Here is an 18,752-nt window from a genome sequence, read left to right as displayed (position 1 = left end):
AAAAAAAAAAAAAAAAAGAAAAAAAAATACAGGCCAGGTGTAGTGGCTCACGCCTGTAATCCCAGCACTTTGGGAGGCTGAGGTGGGCGGATCACTTGAGGCCAGGAGTTTGATACCAGCCTGGCCAAGATGGAAAAACCCCATCTCTACTAAAAATACAAAAATTAGCCAGGCGCAGTGGTGTGTGCCTGTAATCCCAGCTACTTGGGAGGTGGAGACATGAGAATTGCTTGAACCCAGGAGGTGGAGGGTGCAGTGAGCCGAGATCACGCCACTGCACTCCAGCCTGGGTGACAGAGAAAGACTCTGTCTCAACAAAAAAAAAAAAAGAAAAAAAATACTGATGCAAAATGAGGTCTTGCTATGTTGCTCAGGCTGGTCTCAAACTCCTGGCTTCAAGCGTCTTCCTGCCTCAGCCTCCCAAAGTTCTGGGATTACAGGTGTGAGTCACCGCCCCCCGCTGAACACTTTGTTCTTCACTAACCGTTTTCCTGGACTGCCTTCATATTCAGCCCCTACAGAGGGGTCTGCATGGTTCTGGGTCAGGCAGGCAACCTGAGCAGCTGCCAGGATCTAGCTGCATCCTGCTGAGCTGCATGAAGGACTGTGGGGCTCTCTGGGGCCTTTGTTCCTTGTTACACTTGGAGTTGCTGGTCTCCCTTAACTGGCTTATAGGTCTTAGCCCATCTGGGCTGCTGTAATAAAATACCTTAGACTGGAATCCACGCACATTGCTGATGCCTCTAATCTCAGCATTTAGGAGGCTGAGATGGGAGGATTGCTTGAGCCCAGGAGTTCGAGACCAGCCTGGGCAACATAGACCTCATCTTTACAAAAAAAAATTAATTTCAATTTGTTTTTCGCTTGTGACATAGCCCTCAGGAGATCCTGAGAACATAGGTCTCTCATCTTTACACAAAATTTTTTTAATTAGCCAGGTGTGGTGGCACGCATCCCTAGTCCCAGCTACCTAGGAGGCTGAGGTGAGAGGATAACTTGAGCCCAGGAGTTTGAGGATATAGTGATCCAAGATTGCACCACTACACTTCAGCCTGGGTGACAGAGCAAGACCCTGTCTCAGAAAAACAAAACAGACTGGGCCATTGATAAACAACAGAGATGAGCTGCTCATAGTTGTAGAGGGTGGGAAGTCACATATCACAGTGCCAGCAGATTCCCTGTCTAGTGAGGGCCCGTCTCTCATAGATAGCACCTTTTAGCTATCTGCATAGGGTGGCAAGGACAAACAAGCTCCACCTCTTTTATACGGGCACAGTTCCTAAGAATCACCTCCCAAAGGCCCCACTTTTTTTTTTTCACTTTAAATTTTTGATCAACAACTTCTTTTTTATTTTGAGATGGAGTCTTGCTCTGCTGCCCAGACTAGAGTGCAGTGGCGTGATCTTGGCTTGCTGCAACTTCCACCTCCTAGGTTCAAGCAATTATTCTGCCTCAGCCTCCCAAATAGCTGGGATTTCAGGCATGCACCACTGCACCCAGCTAATTTTTGTATTTTTAGTAGAGATGGGGTTTCACCATACTGGCCAGGCTAGTTTCGATCTTGAACTCCTGACCTCAGGTGATGTGCCCACCTCGGCCTCCCAAAGTGTTGGGATTACAGGCGTGAACCACCATACCTGGCTGAAAGGCCTAACTTTTTTTTTTTTTTAGACGATGCCTTGCTCTGTTGCCAGGCTGGAGTGCATAGGCATGATCTCGGCTCACTGCAACCTTTGCCTCCCGAGTTCAAGTGATTCTCCTGCCTCAGCCTCCCGAGTAGCTGGGATTACAGGCACGTGCCACCATGCCTGGCTGATTTTTTGTATTTTTAGTAGAGATGGGGTTTCACCGTGTTAGCCAGGATGGTCTCCATCTCCTGACCTCGTGATCCGCCCTCTTTGGCCTCCTAAAGTGCTGGGGTTACAGGTATGAGTCACTGCGCCCAGCCAGCCCCACTTCTTAATACCACTACATTGGAGATAGGCTTCAGTGTGTGAATTTTGGGGAGATGCAAACATTCAGACCATAGCATCTGTCGACGGCCATGTCACAGCTTCCCTGGAAAGACATCAGGAAAGGACTGTGCCTTTGACAGTCTCTCATAGGCCCTTGCTGGCTGGGGAATTCCGCGGCTCTCTTCCCTAAGAGCTGGCAGTTACTACTCCCAGGAATCATCCTGCCAACGCCCTTCCCACAGATGGCAGGATCCACCGGCAGTGTGAGCAATTTGTCAGGTAACACTGAGGTCCCAGTAGGCCCCTGACTGCTGGCTACCCACCTTGGCCACTGTCAGAGGAGGTCATCTGTCTGCCCAGCCACAGATCATATTTCTGAGCCCTGTTCCTGTTTGAGCCACGTTAATGTGGAACAAAAAAAAGGGAGTTTAGATTAGGAGGAATGGAAATAATTCTTTGTTCATTCTTTCCATAAAGGACTGTGAGCACCCACTGTGTACCTGGTCAGGTCCTAGGGGTAGAGGACACAACAGGGGTCTACACAGGCAAACTCCCTGCCCCAGGGAAACTGACATGAAGCTGAAGCCCAAAAAAATGCCCAGTTTGGCGGGGGTGGTGGCTCGCATCTGTAATCCTAGCACTTTGGGAGACCGAGGCAGGAGGATCGCTTGAGCCCGGGAGTTTGAGACCAGCCTGGGCAATATTAGGGAGACCTCATCTCTATTACTAAAAAATGCACAAAAAAAATAATTTTTTTTAGAAAAAGAAAAATACCCAGCTTGCTAAATCATAGGAACTCCCATGAAGGATAAGTCAAGCAGGGAGAATCAAGCTTAGGAGTTGGTGTGGGGAAGGGCTTTGTTGGTCAGGCGTAGTGGCTCATCCCTATAATCTCAGTGTTTTGTGAGGCTATGGCAGAAGGACCACTCGAGGCTGGGAGTTGGAGACCAGCCCAAGCAATATAGTGAGATCATATCTCTACCAAAAAATATATATTTTTTAAATTAACTGGATGGGTCGGGCACCATGGCTCACACCTGTAATCCCAGCACTTTGTGGGGGGGGGGGGGTGGATCACTTGGGATCAGGAGTTCGAGACCAGCCTGGCCAACATGGTGAAAGCCCATCTCTACTAAAAAATACAAAAATGAACTGGGCATGGTGGTGGTTACCTTCAATCCCAGCTACTCAGGAGACTGAGACAGGAGAATTGCTTGAACAATTCTTGCAGTGAGCTGAGATCCCACCACTGCACTCCAGCCTAGGCGACAGAGTGAGTCTCTGCCTCAAAAAGAAAAAAAAATTAGCTGGATGTAGCTTCTGTGGTCCTAGCTATTTGGGAAACTGAGGTGGGAGGATTGCTTGAGCTCAGGAGTTTGAGGTTGAAGTGAGCTATGATGGTGCCACTGTACTCCAGCCTGGGTGACAGAGCAAGGCCCTGTCTCCAAAAAAAAAAATGAGTAGAGAAAGGGCTTTATGTGACCCGGGGAGAGTATGAAGAGCTATGGCTGTCCCATTCCCATTCTAGTAGGTCCAAGAGCAAGCAGGGCAGACTGCCAGGGGCCCCAATAAAGCATTGTAGGGGCCCAAGCAGTGTCACTTGGGGCCAAGGTGGTGCAAAGTGGTTTTGAAGGAGTTGAAGATGAATCCAAGGATCTGAGTGAGGACGGCCATAGCTAGTGAAGCTACGGCATTCACAGGTTTTGGGAAGGACTGGAGCCGGGTCCTGAAAGTGTTGAGTGGAGGAGTCTGGGGTGTGTGCGAGTCTGGCGTTCACAGGGAAGTCCGGGCCAAAGACTCCAGTGGGGGGGCATCAGTGAATAGATGGTGCTTCAGGCCTGTCTTAGCTCAAGCTGCCACACAACAAAATATCATAGACTGGGTGACTTAAACAACAGACATTTATATTTCAGAGAGCTGGGGACTTTCAGTCTGAGATGAGAGTGCCAGTGTGGTTAGGTTCTGGTGAGGGCTGTCTTCGTGGCATACGGACAGCTGCCTTCTTAATACACTCTTATGACCTCAGTTAACCGTGATTAGCTCCTAAAGGTTTTATCTCCAGATACAGGCACACTGGGGCTTAGGGTTTCAATCTGTGAATTTGGAGGGACTTACTCCGTCCATAGCAGAGCCCTGAGACTGAGCCCAGTCCCCTGGAGGTAAAAACCCTTTCTGGAAGGGCCATACTCCCCATCCACTACTGCTCTTCCTAGATCTCAGCTCCAGTGTCACCGCTTCTGGGCAAGGTCAGTCACACCGATGTGCAGCACATTGATCTGTGTGACCAAGGATGAATGGCCCTGTCTCCTGCCGGACTGTGAGCTCCAGAGGCAGGGCTACTTGCCACCATTGTGGCCTGCCCAGGCAGGGACCTGGCAAATATTTATTGAGTAATTGTTGGGAAGTCATGGAAACCGTGTGCTGTGCCCTTGGGTCTCACCAGAAGATCTGTTCACGTGCAGGGCCAGGACTAGGTACTGTCCTGGCCAGGAAGGTCCCAACTGCCCTGTGGCCTCCTGCCCTTGTCCCCCACACCCTCAGGGGTGCTGATATGCTGAATTTTAAGGAGAGATTATTCTGATAGGGTTTTCTGCCCTTGGGGAGTTTATAGTCAAGTGGGACTTAGTTTCCTCAGAGGTAAGCTTAAGGGCACTGTGGCTGGGGTGGGGCAGGAGAGGGACATCTTCTCTAGCCTGGAGAAGTGAGTAGCTGAGGGTGGAGGAAGAAGGTATTCCGGGCAGGGTGCACAGCTTGGGTAAAGGCCTCACCGCAGTAGAGGGGGACCGGGCAGTGTGTTTGAGCCTGACCTAGGTGGGGATTTGGTGGGGACTAGAACCATTAGGTGGTTTAGAGGCCTCAATCGTCGACTCCATCCCACCCCTGCTTCAGCCAGCAGGTGACCCTGTCAGGGACCTGCCAGTGAGAGACCCGTTTCCTCTGAGAGTCCAGTCATGCTAGCTCCATTCCTGGGGCTGGCCTGGGTGAGGGCTTCTTGCAGGGCCCCACGTAGTTTTTCTCCTAAGTCCATTGGGCAGGATTGGGCCAATCACAGACGGATGGAGGGGTTCCCAGAGATGGGTCTGCTCTGGCCCACACTGCAGCTCACCCCATCCACTCTGTGCAGGGGCTACTGGGGAACCAGACGGAACAGCATTCAGGTCACTGTGGCTCACAGACTCATTGCACCACTCCGCTCGTCCCCAGCAGCATGGAGGGAGGGAGGGTTCCCGTGTGCTAATTGGCTGAGCTGTTTGGACCAATTGCTAATCAAAGGCTCCAAAGCCCTCGGTGCTGGGATGTTGGGCTCTGAAGCTGGGGTTTGCAAGGTATAGGGGACCCCAGTCTGAGCATCAGGTTGGCTGTCATTCTCAGGAGGGCACCTGGGCCACCTTCCCAACCCCCCACATCTCTGTTGCCTCCTGTTATCCCCAAAACCTTTCAGTCTCCATTGCCAAATGGGGGAGTTCGAGACCAGCCTGTACAACATAGTGAGACCCTGTCTTTAAAAAAAAAAAAAAATTACCTGTGGCCGGTGCCGGGAGCTTGGTAAGGTCACCTTGAAGTAGTCCTTTGCCCGTTCTGCACTGTTTCTTTGGTTGGTTGGTTAGTTGGTTGGTTGGTTTTGGCGGGGTAGCGGGGTCGGGGGATGCGGTTTTTTTGTTTTGCTTTTGTTTTTAGAGACAGGGTCTCGCTGTGTAACCCAGGCTGAAATATAGTGGCAAAGTCATCACTCTGCAGCCTCTAGCTTTTTGGCTCAAGTGATCCTCCCACCTGAGCCTCCCAAGTAGCTAGGACTACAGGTGCAAGCCACCAAGCCCCAATAATTTTTAAATTTTTTGTAGAGATAGAGGTCTCGCTGTGTTGCCCAGGCTGGTCTTGAACGCCTGGCTTCAAGGGATCCTCCTGCTTCTGCCTCCCAGAGTGCTATGATTACAGGCGTGAGCCACCGTGCCCAGCCTCTCTGTACTGTTCTTTAACACATTTACAAATATTTATTGAGCATCTATTTCATTCTAAAGAACTAATGTTGAATAAAACCAGCCAGAATGTCTGCCTTCATCGAGCTGACAGTCCCCTTGGAGGGGTTAACTCTACATACAACTCTTTTTTTCTTTTTTCTTTTCTTTTTTTTTTTTTTGAGATGGAATTTCGCTCTGTTGCCCAGGCTGGAGTGCAGTGGCTTGATCTTGGCTCACTGCAACCTTCATCTCCCAGGTTCAAGCGATTCTCGTGCCTCAGCGTCCCAAGTTGCTGGAACTACAGATGTGCACACCACACCCAGCTAATTTTTGTATTTTTAGTAGAGACGGGGTTTCACCAAGTTGGCCAAGCTGGTCTTGACCTCCTGACCTCAGGTGATCCATCTGCCTTGGCCTCCCAATGTGCTGGGATTACAGGCGTGAGCCACCGCACCTGGCCTATACATACAACTCTTAAAATGCTGCCCTGACCCTGGGACTCACTTTCAAAGATGTCCACACTCCCTAGGCCAGGACCCCACCTGTCCCATACCCTTCCTGGCAGTCCTGTCCCTGCTGCATCGCCCTCCAGCTACACCAGCTTTCTTTGGGTCCCTGGACCACACCCGATACCTTCCTGCCCAGGAGTGTTATCTCTGTCCTGGCTGTTGCTCAACCTTTAATGGTCCCTGCCACCAAGGCCATCTGCTCAGTTGACATACCCACCCCAACTGTAATTAAATCATCCCCTGTGTCTCCTCACTAGACAGCTCCACATAAGCACAGCTGGTCCTTTTAGGACTGTGTCCCCAGCACCTCCCACAAAGGAGGATCTGGTTCATCAGGATGGGTTGGATGAACAGCCCATTTTACAGATGAACAAACTGGGGCACAGGGAGGTGAGGGGTTTTGGCTGCACTGCACACCTGTCCTGTCTTCGTCCTCCCTGGGGAATGAGCTTGGAGCACCCCTCTAGGAACTGGGATGCCAGCCTCTTCCCTTGACCATCTTGGTCCTTGTCATTTGGGCCCCAGTACCAGGGGTGGCTTTAATTTGGCTGCCTAGGGAGGTGGTTCAGGGCTGCCAGGACCCTGGAAGTAGGCTCTCTGGGCTCTGTCCTTTGCCCCCCAACATGGTGCTTGTTTCTCCTGCGTCTTCATGCAGAGGGGCCAGCTCCTGGCCCATTCAGCTCTGAGTTTGAGTTCCCAAGAGGAGATTTTTGCTGCCTTGTAACTGGGATTCCTAGATCCAGCCTCCACCCTCTGTCCTAAGGATGTTTTGGGATTTGGTTTTGTTTTGTTTTGTTTGTGTTTTTGTAGGATGGTGGCAGTGATTTTGAGGAGGGGAAGAGGAAGGAGGATACAAGCAAGGGAAGTCACAGGCTGTAATGCCTAGACAGACCCTGGTTTGAATCTCGGCCTTACCACTTTCTGGCATGTAAGTGGTAGGGGGTAGCAGATACCTTAGGACATCTCTTGGCTTTTTTTGTTTGTTTTTGTTTTGAGACATAGTCTCACTCTGTTACCTAGGCTAGAGTGCAGTGTCACGATCTTGGCTCACAACCTCCACCCTCCCAGGTTCAAGTGATTCTCCTGCCTCAGCCTCCCGAGTAGCTAGGTTTACAGGCACCTGCCACCATGCCCAGCTAATTTTTGTATTTTTAATAAAGACGGGTTTCACCGTGTTTGCCAGGCTGGTCTTGAACTCCCGACCTCAGGTGATCCGCCTGACTCGGCCTCCCAAAGTGCTGGGATTGGCCAGGTGCGGTGGCTCATGCCTGTAATCTTAGCACTTTGGGAGGCCAAGGCGGGAGGATCATTTGAGGTCAGTAGTTCAATATTAGCCTGACCTATATAGTGAAACCGCATCTCTACTAAAAGTACAAAAATTAGCCAGACGTGGTGGCACACGCCTATAGGCCCTGCTACTCAGGAGGCTGAGAATCACATAGGAGGCAGAGGTTGCAGTGAGCCAAGATGGCGCCATTGCACTCCAGCCTGGACGACAGAGCAAGACTGTCTCAAAAAAAAAAAAAGTACTGGGATTACAGGCTTGAGCCATCCCACCCTTCAGGATATATCTTTTGAATTTTGAACCTGGTGGATGAATTTTTAGATGACCTCAGGACAGTCCTTAATTTCCACATGACCTCAGTTTTTCTAGCTTTGCAAGGAGAGTATGAAACCAGCCCTGAAGTCTTGCTAAGAGGATTCAGGGAGTTCATAGAAGTTGTGAGTTGGTTCCTCCATTCGCCTGGGTGTTGCAAAGGGGCAGGGCCTGCATCTTGCCTGTGGCCTGCCGGCGTAGCAGCTCAGTGAGTGAGATGGTATCTCACTGTGGTTAGGATTCACATTTCCCTGATGACTAGTGACGTTTCCGTGTAATTTCTTGAATGATCATTCAGTAACAATAAGTGTAGGCTGAGTTTGTAGAATCAGTTGGCCTCCTCAGCCTCGATTTCCAAATGGAGAAAGCAGAGATTTGGAGCTCCTGGTCGGAGGAGCAGGTCGGGGCTGGAGCCAGGACTCAACTTAGGTTGCACCTCTGAGCCTTTGAACACTTGCCACTTCTATTCCTCATAGCAGCCCTTTCAGACTGAACAGGTGTTACCAGATCAGAGCAGAGTGGCCACTGTATTCTCAGTGCCCAGCCCAGGGAGTCAGATCTGAGTGGAGTTGCTAATGAAACATGGAAGGTGCTTGAGAGCTAACTGGGAGGGAGGGAAGGTGTGCATTCCTGCGCCAGGGCCTTTGCACGTACTTGTTAGTTTCTCCCACTGGCCAGCTGGAGTCTCTCCGGAAAGGTCTGTCTTAGGGAAGACTTCTCACTCGCACTCTACCCAGTTAGGACTCTAGAGACCCTATAGAATTACAGAGGAGGCTGGGCGTGATAGCTCACTCCTGGAATCCCAGCACTCCAGCCTGGGCGACAGAGTGAGACTCCATCTCAATTTAAAAAAAAAAAAAAAGGCCTGGCGCGGTGGCTCATGCCTGTAATCCCAGCACTTTGGAAGGCCGAGGCAGGTGGGTCACCTGTGGTCAGGAGATCGAGATCATCCTGGCCAACATGGTGAAACCCCGTCTCTACTAAAAATACATAAAATTAGCCGGACGTGGTGGCGGGCTCCTGTAGTCCCAGCTACTCGGGAAGCTGAGGTAGGAGAATGGCGTGAACCTGGGAAGCGGAGCTTGCATTGAGCTGTGATCGTGCCACTGCACTCCAGCCTGGGTGACAGAGCAGGACTCCATCTCAAAAAAAAAAAAAAAAAGAAAAGAAAATAATTCTCACTTTTACCAGTGGGGTGAGGTAGAAAGCCACACCTTCCTTTGAGGCCCTTTGATGACTGCCCCAGAGTGTGGCGGACAGCCTTCTCACGTCCCACACAGCCAGTTCTTCCTCCTGGAAGAGGCAGTACAGGGTCCGATGCAGAAGTTAACACTTTGAGACTCCCACTTCCGCCACCTCCCCAAGCTGTTCATTGTGGGGGGTGGGCTCTCTGAGCAGCATCAATTTCCATTTCCGGAGGCCAAGGTGGGGGATCACTTGAGGCCAGGAGTTCTTGACCAGCCTGGGCAACATAGAAAGACCCTGTCTCTACAGAAAGTTTAAAACTTAGCTAGGCGTGGTGATGTACACCTATAGTCTCAGCTACTCAGGAAGCTGAGGCAGGAGGATCCCCTGAGCCCAAGAGTTCAAGACCCGTAGTGAGCTATGATCTTGCCACAACACTCTAGACTGGATGGCAGGATGAGACCCTGTCTCTTTAAAAAAAAAAAAAAATTCCCATTTCTTCCTCCCCTTCCTGCCCTCGAGCACTTTTGAGCTAATTTGCTTGAATTAAATGTGTATGGCATGATTTCACAGTTTTATTTCTTTTTAAATTTTATTTACTTCTGCAAATAGGCATTTCGTTCACCAGGTTTAAAATTCAAAAGACCTGAAAGTGTACTTTGCAAGTCTCCTCCCCACTTTTGCCCAGAGGAAATCAGTCTCACGGTTTCCTCCTTTCTTTCTTTTTTTAACAACTTTATTGAGATGCTCACACCATGCATTTCACCCATTTAAAGTGTACAGTTAATGGTCTTAGTATATTCACAGAGTTATGCAACCATCACCACAGTTTTAGAAGATTTTTCATTACATCAAGAATAAACCCCAGCCGGGCGTGATGGCTCATGCCTGTAATCCCAGCACTTTGGGAGGCTGAGGCAGGTGGATCACCTGAGGTCAGGAGTTCGAGACCATTCTGGCTAACATGGTGAAACCCCATCTCTACTAAAAATACAAAAATTAGCTGGTGTGGTGGTGCGCACCTATAAGCCCAGCTACTCAGGAAGGCTGAGGCAGGATGAATCACTTGAACCTGGGAGGCAGAGGTTGCAGTGAGCCACGATCGCAGCACTGCACTGCAGCCTGGGCAACAGAGTGAGACTCCATCTCAAAAAAAAAAAAAAAGAATAAACCCCACATACCTTTGCTTTCCCTCACCACACCCCCATTCTCCCTGCCTCCCAGCCCCTGGCAACCACTAATCTGCCTCCTGTCTGCATGGATTTGCCTGTCCTGGACATTTCCTATAAATGGATCATACAATCTGTGATCCTTTTGTTTGGCCTCTTTCACTTGGAATAATGTTTCCAGGGACATCCATGTTGTAGCGTGTGTCAGACTTTCCTTCCTTTTTATAGCTGAATAATATCCCATTGTATGGACTGACCACATTTGGTTGGCCCATCCATCCGCAGATGGACGTTTGGATCGTTTCCACCTTTGGGCTATTGTGAATAATGCTGCTGTGAAAGTTTGTGTACAGGTTTTCAATGCGGGCAAATGTTTTTGTTTTTCCTGGGCATGAATTCCAGGAGTGGAATTGCTGGGTCATATGGTAACTTTCTTTAACCGTTTGAGGAACCGTCAGACTGTTCCCCATGGTGGCTGTGCCATTTGACATTCCCACAAGCAGTGGAAGAGGGTTCCAGATTTCTCATCCTCGCCAACTTTTTTGATTCTAGCCAGCCTAGTGGGTGTGAGATGGTGTCTCATTGTGGTTAGGATTTGCATTTCCCTGGTGACTAGGGATGTTTTCTTGTAATTTCCTTGATGACTAGAGATGTTTTCATGTAAGATGTTTTCATGTTTTCTTTCTTTCTTTATTTATTTTTGAGACAGTGTCTCTGTCTGTTGCCCAGGCTGGAGTGTAGTGGCGCAATCACGGCTCACTGCAGCCTTGACCTCCTGGGCTCAACAGATCCACCCCCGCACACCCTCCTTAGTAGCTGGGACCACAGGTGTGCTCCACAACGCCGGGCTAATTTTTGTATTTTTCATAAGAGGCAGGGTTTTGCCATGTTGCCCAGGCTGGTCTCAGTCTCCTAGGCTCAAGTGATCCACATGCCTCGGTCTCCCAAAGTGCTGGGATTACAGGCATGAGCCACTGCACCCAGCCTCGTGTAATTTATTTTTCCTTTTTTTTCTTTTTTTTTGAGACAGTCTTACTCTGTCTCCCAGGCTGGAGTACAGTGCCGTGATCTCGGCTCACTGCAATGTCTGTCTCCTGGGTTCAAGCAATTCTCTGGCCTCAGCCTCCCTAGTAGCTGGGACTACAGGCCCACACCACCTCACCTGGCTAATTTTTGTATTTTTGGTAGACAGGGTTTTGCCATGTTGGCCAAGCTGCCAACTCTCGAACTCCTGGCCTCAAGTGATCTGCCTGCCTCAGCCTCCCAGAATGCTGGGATTACTTGAGTGAGCCACCACGCCCGACCTCATGTAATTTCTTGAGTGATCATTTAGTCATTCAACAAACTGATTGAGGGTCATGTGCCCAGCACTGCAGACTCTGGTGCACAGTCAGATGACCCTACCTTACTGGCATTTCCATGCCAGTACACTGCAGAGATACCATATATGTACCTGGTGCTAGTAATAGCTGGCACTCAGAGGTAGCACACTGTGTCCTAGCCACTCTTCCGAGCACTTAAGCAGATTCAATTACTCTTTAAGTACATATGGAATAAGTATGCGTTTGCCCCCTCCTCTTTGCAAGGGACAGCGCGTGGCCACCCTGGTCTGCAACTAGGTTAGCAGATTTGACCACATATTGTAAAAGTGAGTCTGTACCAGGACAGATAGGGTAGAGGGCTCTGTGCGGTTTAGCATTATGGCAGATTCCATCATGTGGATGTCCCTCCAGCAGGGGAGGTGTTTGGGGCCAGGGCTAGGCCAGCACCCACATTTGCCGCCTGACCCTTTTCCTCCATCTCTGTCTCTCCATTCCTCCCTGCCCCCTGTGCAGCCGCCACCATGGCCCAGACACTGCAGATGGAGATTCCGAACTTCGGCAACAGCATCCTGGAGTGCCTCAATGAGCAGCGGCTACAGGGCCTGTACTGTGACGTGTCGGTGGTGGTCAAGGGCCATGCCTTCAAGGCCCACCGGGCTGTGCTGGCTGCCAGCAGCTCCTACTTCCGGGACCTGTTCAACAACAGCCGCAGCGCCGTGGTGGAGCTGCCGGCGGCCGTGCAACCCCAGTCTTTCCAGCAGATCCTGAGCTTCTGCTACACGGGCCGGCTGAGCATGAACGTGGGTGACCAGTTCCTGCTCATGTACACGGCTGGCTTCCTGCAGATCCAGGAGATCATGGAGAAGGGCACCGAGTTCTTCCTCAAGGTGAGCTCCCCGAGCTGCGACTCCCAGGGCCTGCACGCAGAGGAGGCCCCATCGTCGGAGCCCCAGAGCCCCGTGGCTCAGACGTCGGGCTGGCCAGCCTGTAGCACCCCACTGCCCCTCGTGTCGCGGGTGAAGACAGAGCAGCAGGAGTCGGACTCTGTGCAGTGCATGCCCGTGGCCAAGCGGCTGTGGGACAGTGGCCAGAAGGAGGCTGGGGGCAGCAGCAACGGCAGCCGCAAAATGGCCAAGTTCTCCACGCCGGACCTGGCTGCCAACCGGCCTCACCAGCCCCCGCCACCCCAACAGGCTCCGGTGGTGGCAGCAGCCCAGCCCGCCGTGGCCACGGGAGCAGGGCAGCCAGCCGGTGGGGTGGCGGCAGCAGGGGGCGTGGTCAGTGGGCCCAGCACGTCGGAGCGGACCAGCCCAGGCACCTCGAGCGCCTACACCAGCGACAGCCCTGGCTCCTACCACAATGAGGAGGACGAGGAGGAGGACGGCGGCGAGGAGGGCATGGATGAGCAGTACCGGCAGATCTGCAACATGTACACCATGTACAGCATGATGAACGTCGGCCAGACAGGTGAGGTGCCGCCCTGCCCCCCACCCCGCCAGCAACCCCTGCCTCTCCTGCCACTCGTGCTCCACTCTCTCCCTGCAGCCGAGAAGGTAGAGGCCCTCCCGGAGCAGGTGGCCCCCGAGTCCCGGAATCGCATCCGGGTTCGGCAAGACCTGGCGTCTCTCCCGGCTGAGCTTATCAACCAGATTGGGAACCGCTGCCACCCCAAGCTTTACGACGAGGGCGACCCCTCTGAGAAGCTGGAGCTGGTGACAGGTGGGCTGGCCTTGCCCCAGATCTCTCCCCTCCACAACTTTGGAGCCAGCTGGCCTGGGCTGGGCAGCTAGTTAGGAGCCCCCAGCACCTCAGTTTCCCTATCTGTGCTGTAGTGTTGGTAACAGCCACCCTCAGGGTGGGGGCGTTGGTGAGATGGAGGTGGCGATACAGCAAGGCCTGGGCTCTAGGTCTCTGACTTAAGGGGTCGGGGTGAGCATGGGCAATTATTGTTTGGCCACATGGGTAGAAAAGCTACTCCTGGGCTCCTGTGAAGGTCAGTTACTACCTAGGTTAAGAATTTGGGCCAGGCGCGGTGGCTCAAGCCTGTAATCCCAGCACTTTGGGAGGCCGAGACGGGCGGATCACGAGGTCAGGAGATCGAGACCATCCTGGCTAACACGGTGAAACCCCGTCTCTACTAAAATACAAAAAACTAGCTGGGCGAGGTGGCGGGCGCCTGTAGTCCCAGCTACTCAGGAGGCTGAGGCAGGAGAATGGCGTGAACCCGGGAGGCGGGGCTTGCAGTGAGCTGAGATCCGGCCACTGCACTCCAGCCCAGGCGACAGAGCAAGACTCCGTCTCCAAAAAAAAAAAAAAAAAGAATTTGGGCAAGCAGGGGGGCGAATGCCTGTAGTCCCAGCTACTCAGGAGGCTGAGATGGGAGGATCCCTTGAGCCCAGGAGGTCAAGGCTGCAGTGAGCTATGGTGGCCGCTGCACTCCAGCCTGGGCGACAGAGTGAGACTTCATCTCTTAAAAAAAAAGAGAGGCCGGGCGTAGTGGCTTAGCACTTCGGGAGGCCAAGGCGGGCGGATCATGAGGTCAGGAGATCGAGACCATCCTGATTAACAAGGTGAAACCCCGTCTCTACTAAAAATACAAACAATTAGCCGGGCGTGGTGGCGGGCACCTGTAGTCCCAGCTACTGGGGAGGCTGAGGCAGGAGAATGGCGTGAACCTGGGAGGCAGAGATTGCATTGAGCCAAGATTGTGCCACTGCACTCCAGTCTGGGCGACAGAGCGAGACTGTCTCAAAAAAAAAAAAAAAGAAGACTGTGTTTGGCCCTTGGGTCAGAGTGCCTGGGTGTGAGCCTCCACTCCCTATTGGTCCTGCCGAGCTTGGGCTCATCTCTAGCTGGTGACAGCCAGCGTGCCCACCTCACACAGGCTTGTGGCATGACTGGCCACACAGCAGGCGTCCTGAGGATGGTGAAGCCACCCTTTCTGTCCTTTCCTGAGCACTGATGAGGTGGGGGGAGTCCCAAGGAGCCTCCCCTGACTGCCCTTGGTGGGTAGAGGTATAGGGGAGAAGGTCCCTAGGTGAGTTTTTGGGACCCAGAGCCAGGGAGGGGCTGGGGTGTTCTGAGATGAGGCCTGGCATCATGGGGGCTGTGGCGGTTTGGGGGCACCCCAGGCCATCTTCTGGCTTCCCCTCACCAGGCACCAACGTATACATCACGAGGGCGCAGCTGATGAACTGCCACGTCAGCGCAGGCACACGGCACAAGGTTCTGCTGCGGCGGCTCCTGGCCTCCTTCTTTGACCGGTAAGGCCCTTGCCACAGCCACAGGGAGGGGGGTGGGGTTGCCCCATGTCCCCACCACCACCAACTTGAGCGCTGACTCCCTCCATGTCCCCTGCCCCCAGGAACACACTGGCCAATAGCTGCGGCACCGGCATCCGATCTTCTACCAATGATCCCCGCCGGAAGCCCCTGGACAGCCGCGTGCTCCACGCCGTCAAGTGTGAGTGTCGGCCCAGCTGGACGGGGCATGGGCCCCGGGCATGCAGGTTGACGTTTTCTGTCAGCCTTGGCTCTCAGAGGGGGCTAGAGTTTGGTGTTGAGAAGCATTCCGGGACTCAGTCTAGCCTTGCTGGGAAACCAGCTGTGATTGCTTAGAGATTTATTCGTGGTTGGGGAATGCGGGTGCCGAAGGGAAGCCAGGGAGCCTGTGTCAGGCAGGAGGGTCTCGAACTCAGGGCAGTCTGGGAGGGATGAGGCAGCCAGACAGTGCTAGCCACTCCTCATGGGGGGCATCTAGATTTTCGGGTGGCCTCTCCTAGTTACTAAATTCTGGCAAATGATCCGAATTTTTCAAGAACACGGGGCCATCCCATCAAAACCCACACATCCCCATACATAGCTGAACTCAGTCCAGTGTAGGGCTGGGTGCACATGGTGCGGTGTCCTGGCCGCGTGGCCTCACTCGTCTCCCCTTTGACGGGGAGTCACAGATGCTGGTGGGGGGGGCTGGTGAGTAGGCCTTGTGGGAGTCACCTGGCCCCTGTGCCAAGGCCACACCCACCCTGCCCCACAGACTACTGCCAGAACTTTGCCCCCAACTTCAAGGAGAGCGAGATGAATGCCATTGCGGCCGACATGTGCACCAACGCCCGCCGCGTCGTGCGCAAGAGCTGGATGCCCAAGGTCAAGGTGCTCAAGGCTGAGGATGACGCCTACACCACCTTCATCAGTGAAACGGGCAAGATCGAGCCGGACATGATGGGTGTGGAGCATGGCTTCGAGACCGCCAGCCACGAGGGAGAGGCGGGTCCCTCGGCCGAGGCCCTGCAGTAACCTGTCCGGCCTCCTGCGGGGCCTCACACTCCCCCTCCCAACACACACACACCCGCCATCTTGGTCATGAGCTACTGTCTGTCCCTCCCCAGGACCCGCGGTGGGTGCTGCATGTTCCCGGCCCTCTGCCCCTCCTGTCCCACCCCCTTCCCCCACCAAGAGCTGGGCCGGGAGAGGACTGCAGGACAGGTGGCGTGAGGTCCGTGTTGCCTTCTTTAACACACACTCGTGCAGTGGGGGAGTTCTGGCTCCCCAACCTAACCCCTAGCCGTCATCTCCACACTCACCAGGCCTGCCAGGGGAGGGGGCTGGCCTGGGGGTCTTGGGAAGACCCCCTCCCCAGGCCCTGGGCCACCTCGCGGAAGCCTTCTTCAGCCTCCGCCCCTCACTGCAGCCCCTTGGGACTTGAGGGGGCCCCAGGGGTTCTCAGGACCCCTCCCACCACCTCCCAGTGCTTCCACGTCTCCAAAAGCGCCTTCCTGTCACCCTCGTCTGTCCCTGCGCCTGGGGGCTGGGGTAGGCGAGGCCATGGGGACTACCCATTTTACAGCTGGGGAAACTGAGGCTCCGAGAAATTGCACAACTGACCTAAGGTGGCCGGCAGTGGTGTGCCCGGTGCCCTTTCTCCTCTTTTCCATCTCTGTTGCCCCCATTGGTCCTCTGGGGCCTCAGAGAGGCAGGTCCTAAAGCGGGGGGGGGGCTCTTGGGGGCAGACCAAGGGTCTCGGAGGATAGAATGAGAGGTTTCCAGGGCTGGCAGAGCGTGTGTGTGTGTGTGTGTGTGTGTGTGTGCAGAAGTTTTGCTTTCAAACAAATGAAGATACAAGAGGCAGTAGGACCTGGGTTGGAACCCAGGGGAGCAGACTGGGGGTCTGCTGCCCCTCCCTCCATCTCCCCACCCCACCCCACGGCAGGGCTCCTGGCACCCCCTGTACATAATTTTTAAAACATTTTTTTAGCGAATGAAATATTGAAGTATAAGATTCCTTTTATTTTTCAAACCAATGGGGCTGTGTCTGTTGTCCTCCTCGGTCCCCAGGGGTGGGGGGTGCCGTGGAAGGCAGGATGGTGTCGGGGGACTTGGGGGCAGCCTGAATGTGTGTGTGTGTGGGGGGGGGGTGTGGGTGTGTGTTTCCATGGTAGGACTCCAGTCCCAGCTGCTGCCTAGGCTCCTGTGGGTCCCACCGGGTTCCCCCTCCCCTGTCCACCTTCCCCAACAGGGCTATAGTTTAAGGGTGTCCCAGGCCTTGGCTGGTTGGCTGGGCCCAGCTCCTGGGGGCAGGGCAGGGCAGGGCAGGGCAGGGCCGGGCCGGGTCCACTTCCATTGTTAGCAGTTGTTTGCAGAATTTTCTCTTTTACCATTCCTCTCTTTTTGTTCTCGCCCAGAGTGGGTGGTTTTTTGTTGTTGTTTTAGATTTTCATGTGAAGGCAGAGAGTTTTTTTTTTTTTTTAAACTCCCCATCCCCCTACACGGGGTGTCATTTCACCATCCACATCCACATCCTTGTTTGTGTTTCTGACCCTCGCCCTCCCTGCCTCTCCTCTGCCTCCCCAACCCCTGCCTACCCACTGCTCCCAGGGGTCTCTCCAGGGGCAGGGGGATTTCAGGAGATGGAGTGGGGGCCAGCCCCGACTGGACCCTTGGAATCTGATTCAGAGACCATCCCCTGATGGGACCAGCAGCCCCACCGGCCTACTGGGGGTCCCTCTTAACATCTGCTTGTTGCGGGGGTCAGTCATGAGTGCCAGGGTCTGGCTGGGGTCTTGGCACTGTCTTCCTGGCCGGGGCCTGGCATGTTAGCCCCCAGCCGGTCTGAGTGGGGGATGTTGACACCCCCAGCTAAAGCACAAGCACCTTAGTCGCCCCTCCTCTCCCCCCGCCTCCTGGCCTACCACTCCACCCCAGCGTTTACCCCAAAGCACAATGCCCTGGTCACTTGGCAAGCGGCTGGGCCTGACAGAGGCCGAGGGGCAGACCGGGGCTCCAGCCAGACCCCCGAAAGGAAGGTGCTCCCCCACTTCCAGGCCTTAGTTGGGGTGGGGGGGCAGCTTCTGGGCCTGGGGTCTTCTCACCCCCACCCCCTTGTCCTGGGTAGGCCCCTGCCTGCCCCTCTCTGCCTTTTCCTTGGGTGTCCCTCCTCGAGCCCCTGTGGCACTGGCTTGGGTGGCAGAGCCCACTTGTTTCAGGGACCCCAGGAGGTGCCCCCTGGCTCCCGGGACTGTGTGTGGGTCTGGGGATGTGGGGAAGAAGGGTGGGGCAGGGGGTGCAGGGGAGGAAACTCCTCACCAGGAGAGCCAAAGACAGGGTTGTGCCTTACCCCAGGAGCCACCCCTGTGCCCCCCTTGCCCTGCCGTTCACCCTCCACCCCTCCCCCCGGGGCGGCCTGCTGCTTTTTCCTTCTCTTCTCCCCTGCCCTGCCCTGAGCTGCATGGTTCCCCCACCCTGGGCAGCCAGGAAGGAATCTGAATGGAGAATCACCAACCACCAGAGAAAAAAAAAAGACTGTGGGGCCCTCCCCTGCCAACTCCCCTTCCCTGGCCGCCCACTCACCCACACCTCTTTCACGCAGGACAGGCTGCCCACCCTGTCCACGTGAAGTGCCAACGCCCTCCCCACCCTGGGCCGAGCCCCCATCCCTCCCTGGGCCCCCAAGTGAGATTGCACATTTAACTACTGTAAGGAGAGGAGCGGCGTTGGCAAATGTGAACCATGAGAATATCAGTGATACTGATGAGAATAAACTAAACGCCTTTGTAACAGC

General features: G+C 53.9%; 1 protein-coding gene across 3 annotated transcripts in view; it reads left to right on the top strand.

Moving 5' to 3' along the window:
* The window catches only part of NACC1 (nucleus accumbens associated 1), a 27,252-nt gene extending 8,500 nt beyond the window's left edge, over positions 1–18,752 (top strand). The window contains exons 1-6 of one of the 3 annotated variants that reach the window (XM_017895064.1): positions 7,262–7,351; positions 12,210–13,163; positions 13,242–13,415; positions 14,854–14,959; positions 15,061–15,158; positions 15,732–18,750. In XM_017895064.1, the coding sequence (XP_017750553.1) occupies positions 12,218–13,163; positions 13,242–13,415; positions 14,854–14,959; positions 15,061–15,158; positions 15,732–15,991 (1,584 nt within the window). In that variant the 5' untranslated portion in view covers positions 7,262–7,351; positions 12,210–12,217 and the 3' untranslated portion in view covers positions 15,992–18,750. Of the gene's footprint in view, positions 1–7,261; positions 7,352–12,209; positions 13,164–13,241; positions 13,416–14,853; positions 14,960–15,060; positions 15,159–15,731 lie in introns of those variants that run through there. The other 2 variants (XM_017895063.1, XM_017895062.1) reach the window with 2 other exon arrangements.

This window comes from Rhinopithecus bieti, unplaced genomic scaffold, assembly GCF_001698545.2.
Source record: "Rhinopithecus bieti isolate Rb0 unplaced genomic scaffold, ASM169854v2 scaffold_26199, whole genome shotgun sequence".
Taxonomy (NCBI): Eukaryota; Metazoa; Chordata; class Mammalia; order Primates; family Cercopithecidae; genus Rhinopithecus; species Rhinopithecus bieti.
Note: the sequence above shows the minus strand (reverse complement) of the source record. Positions and strands in the feature narration are given on the sequence as shown.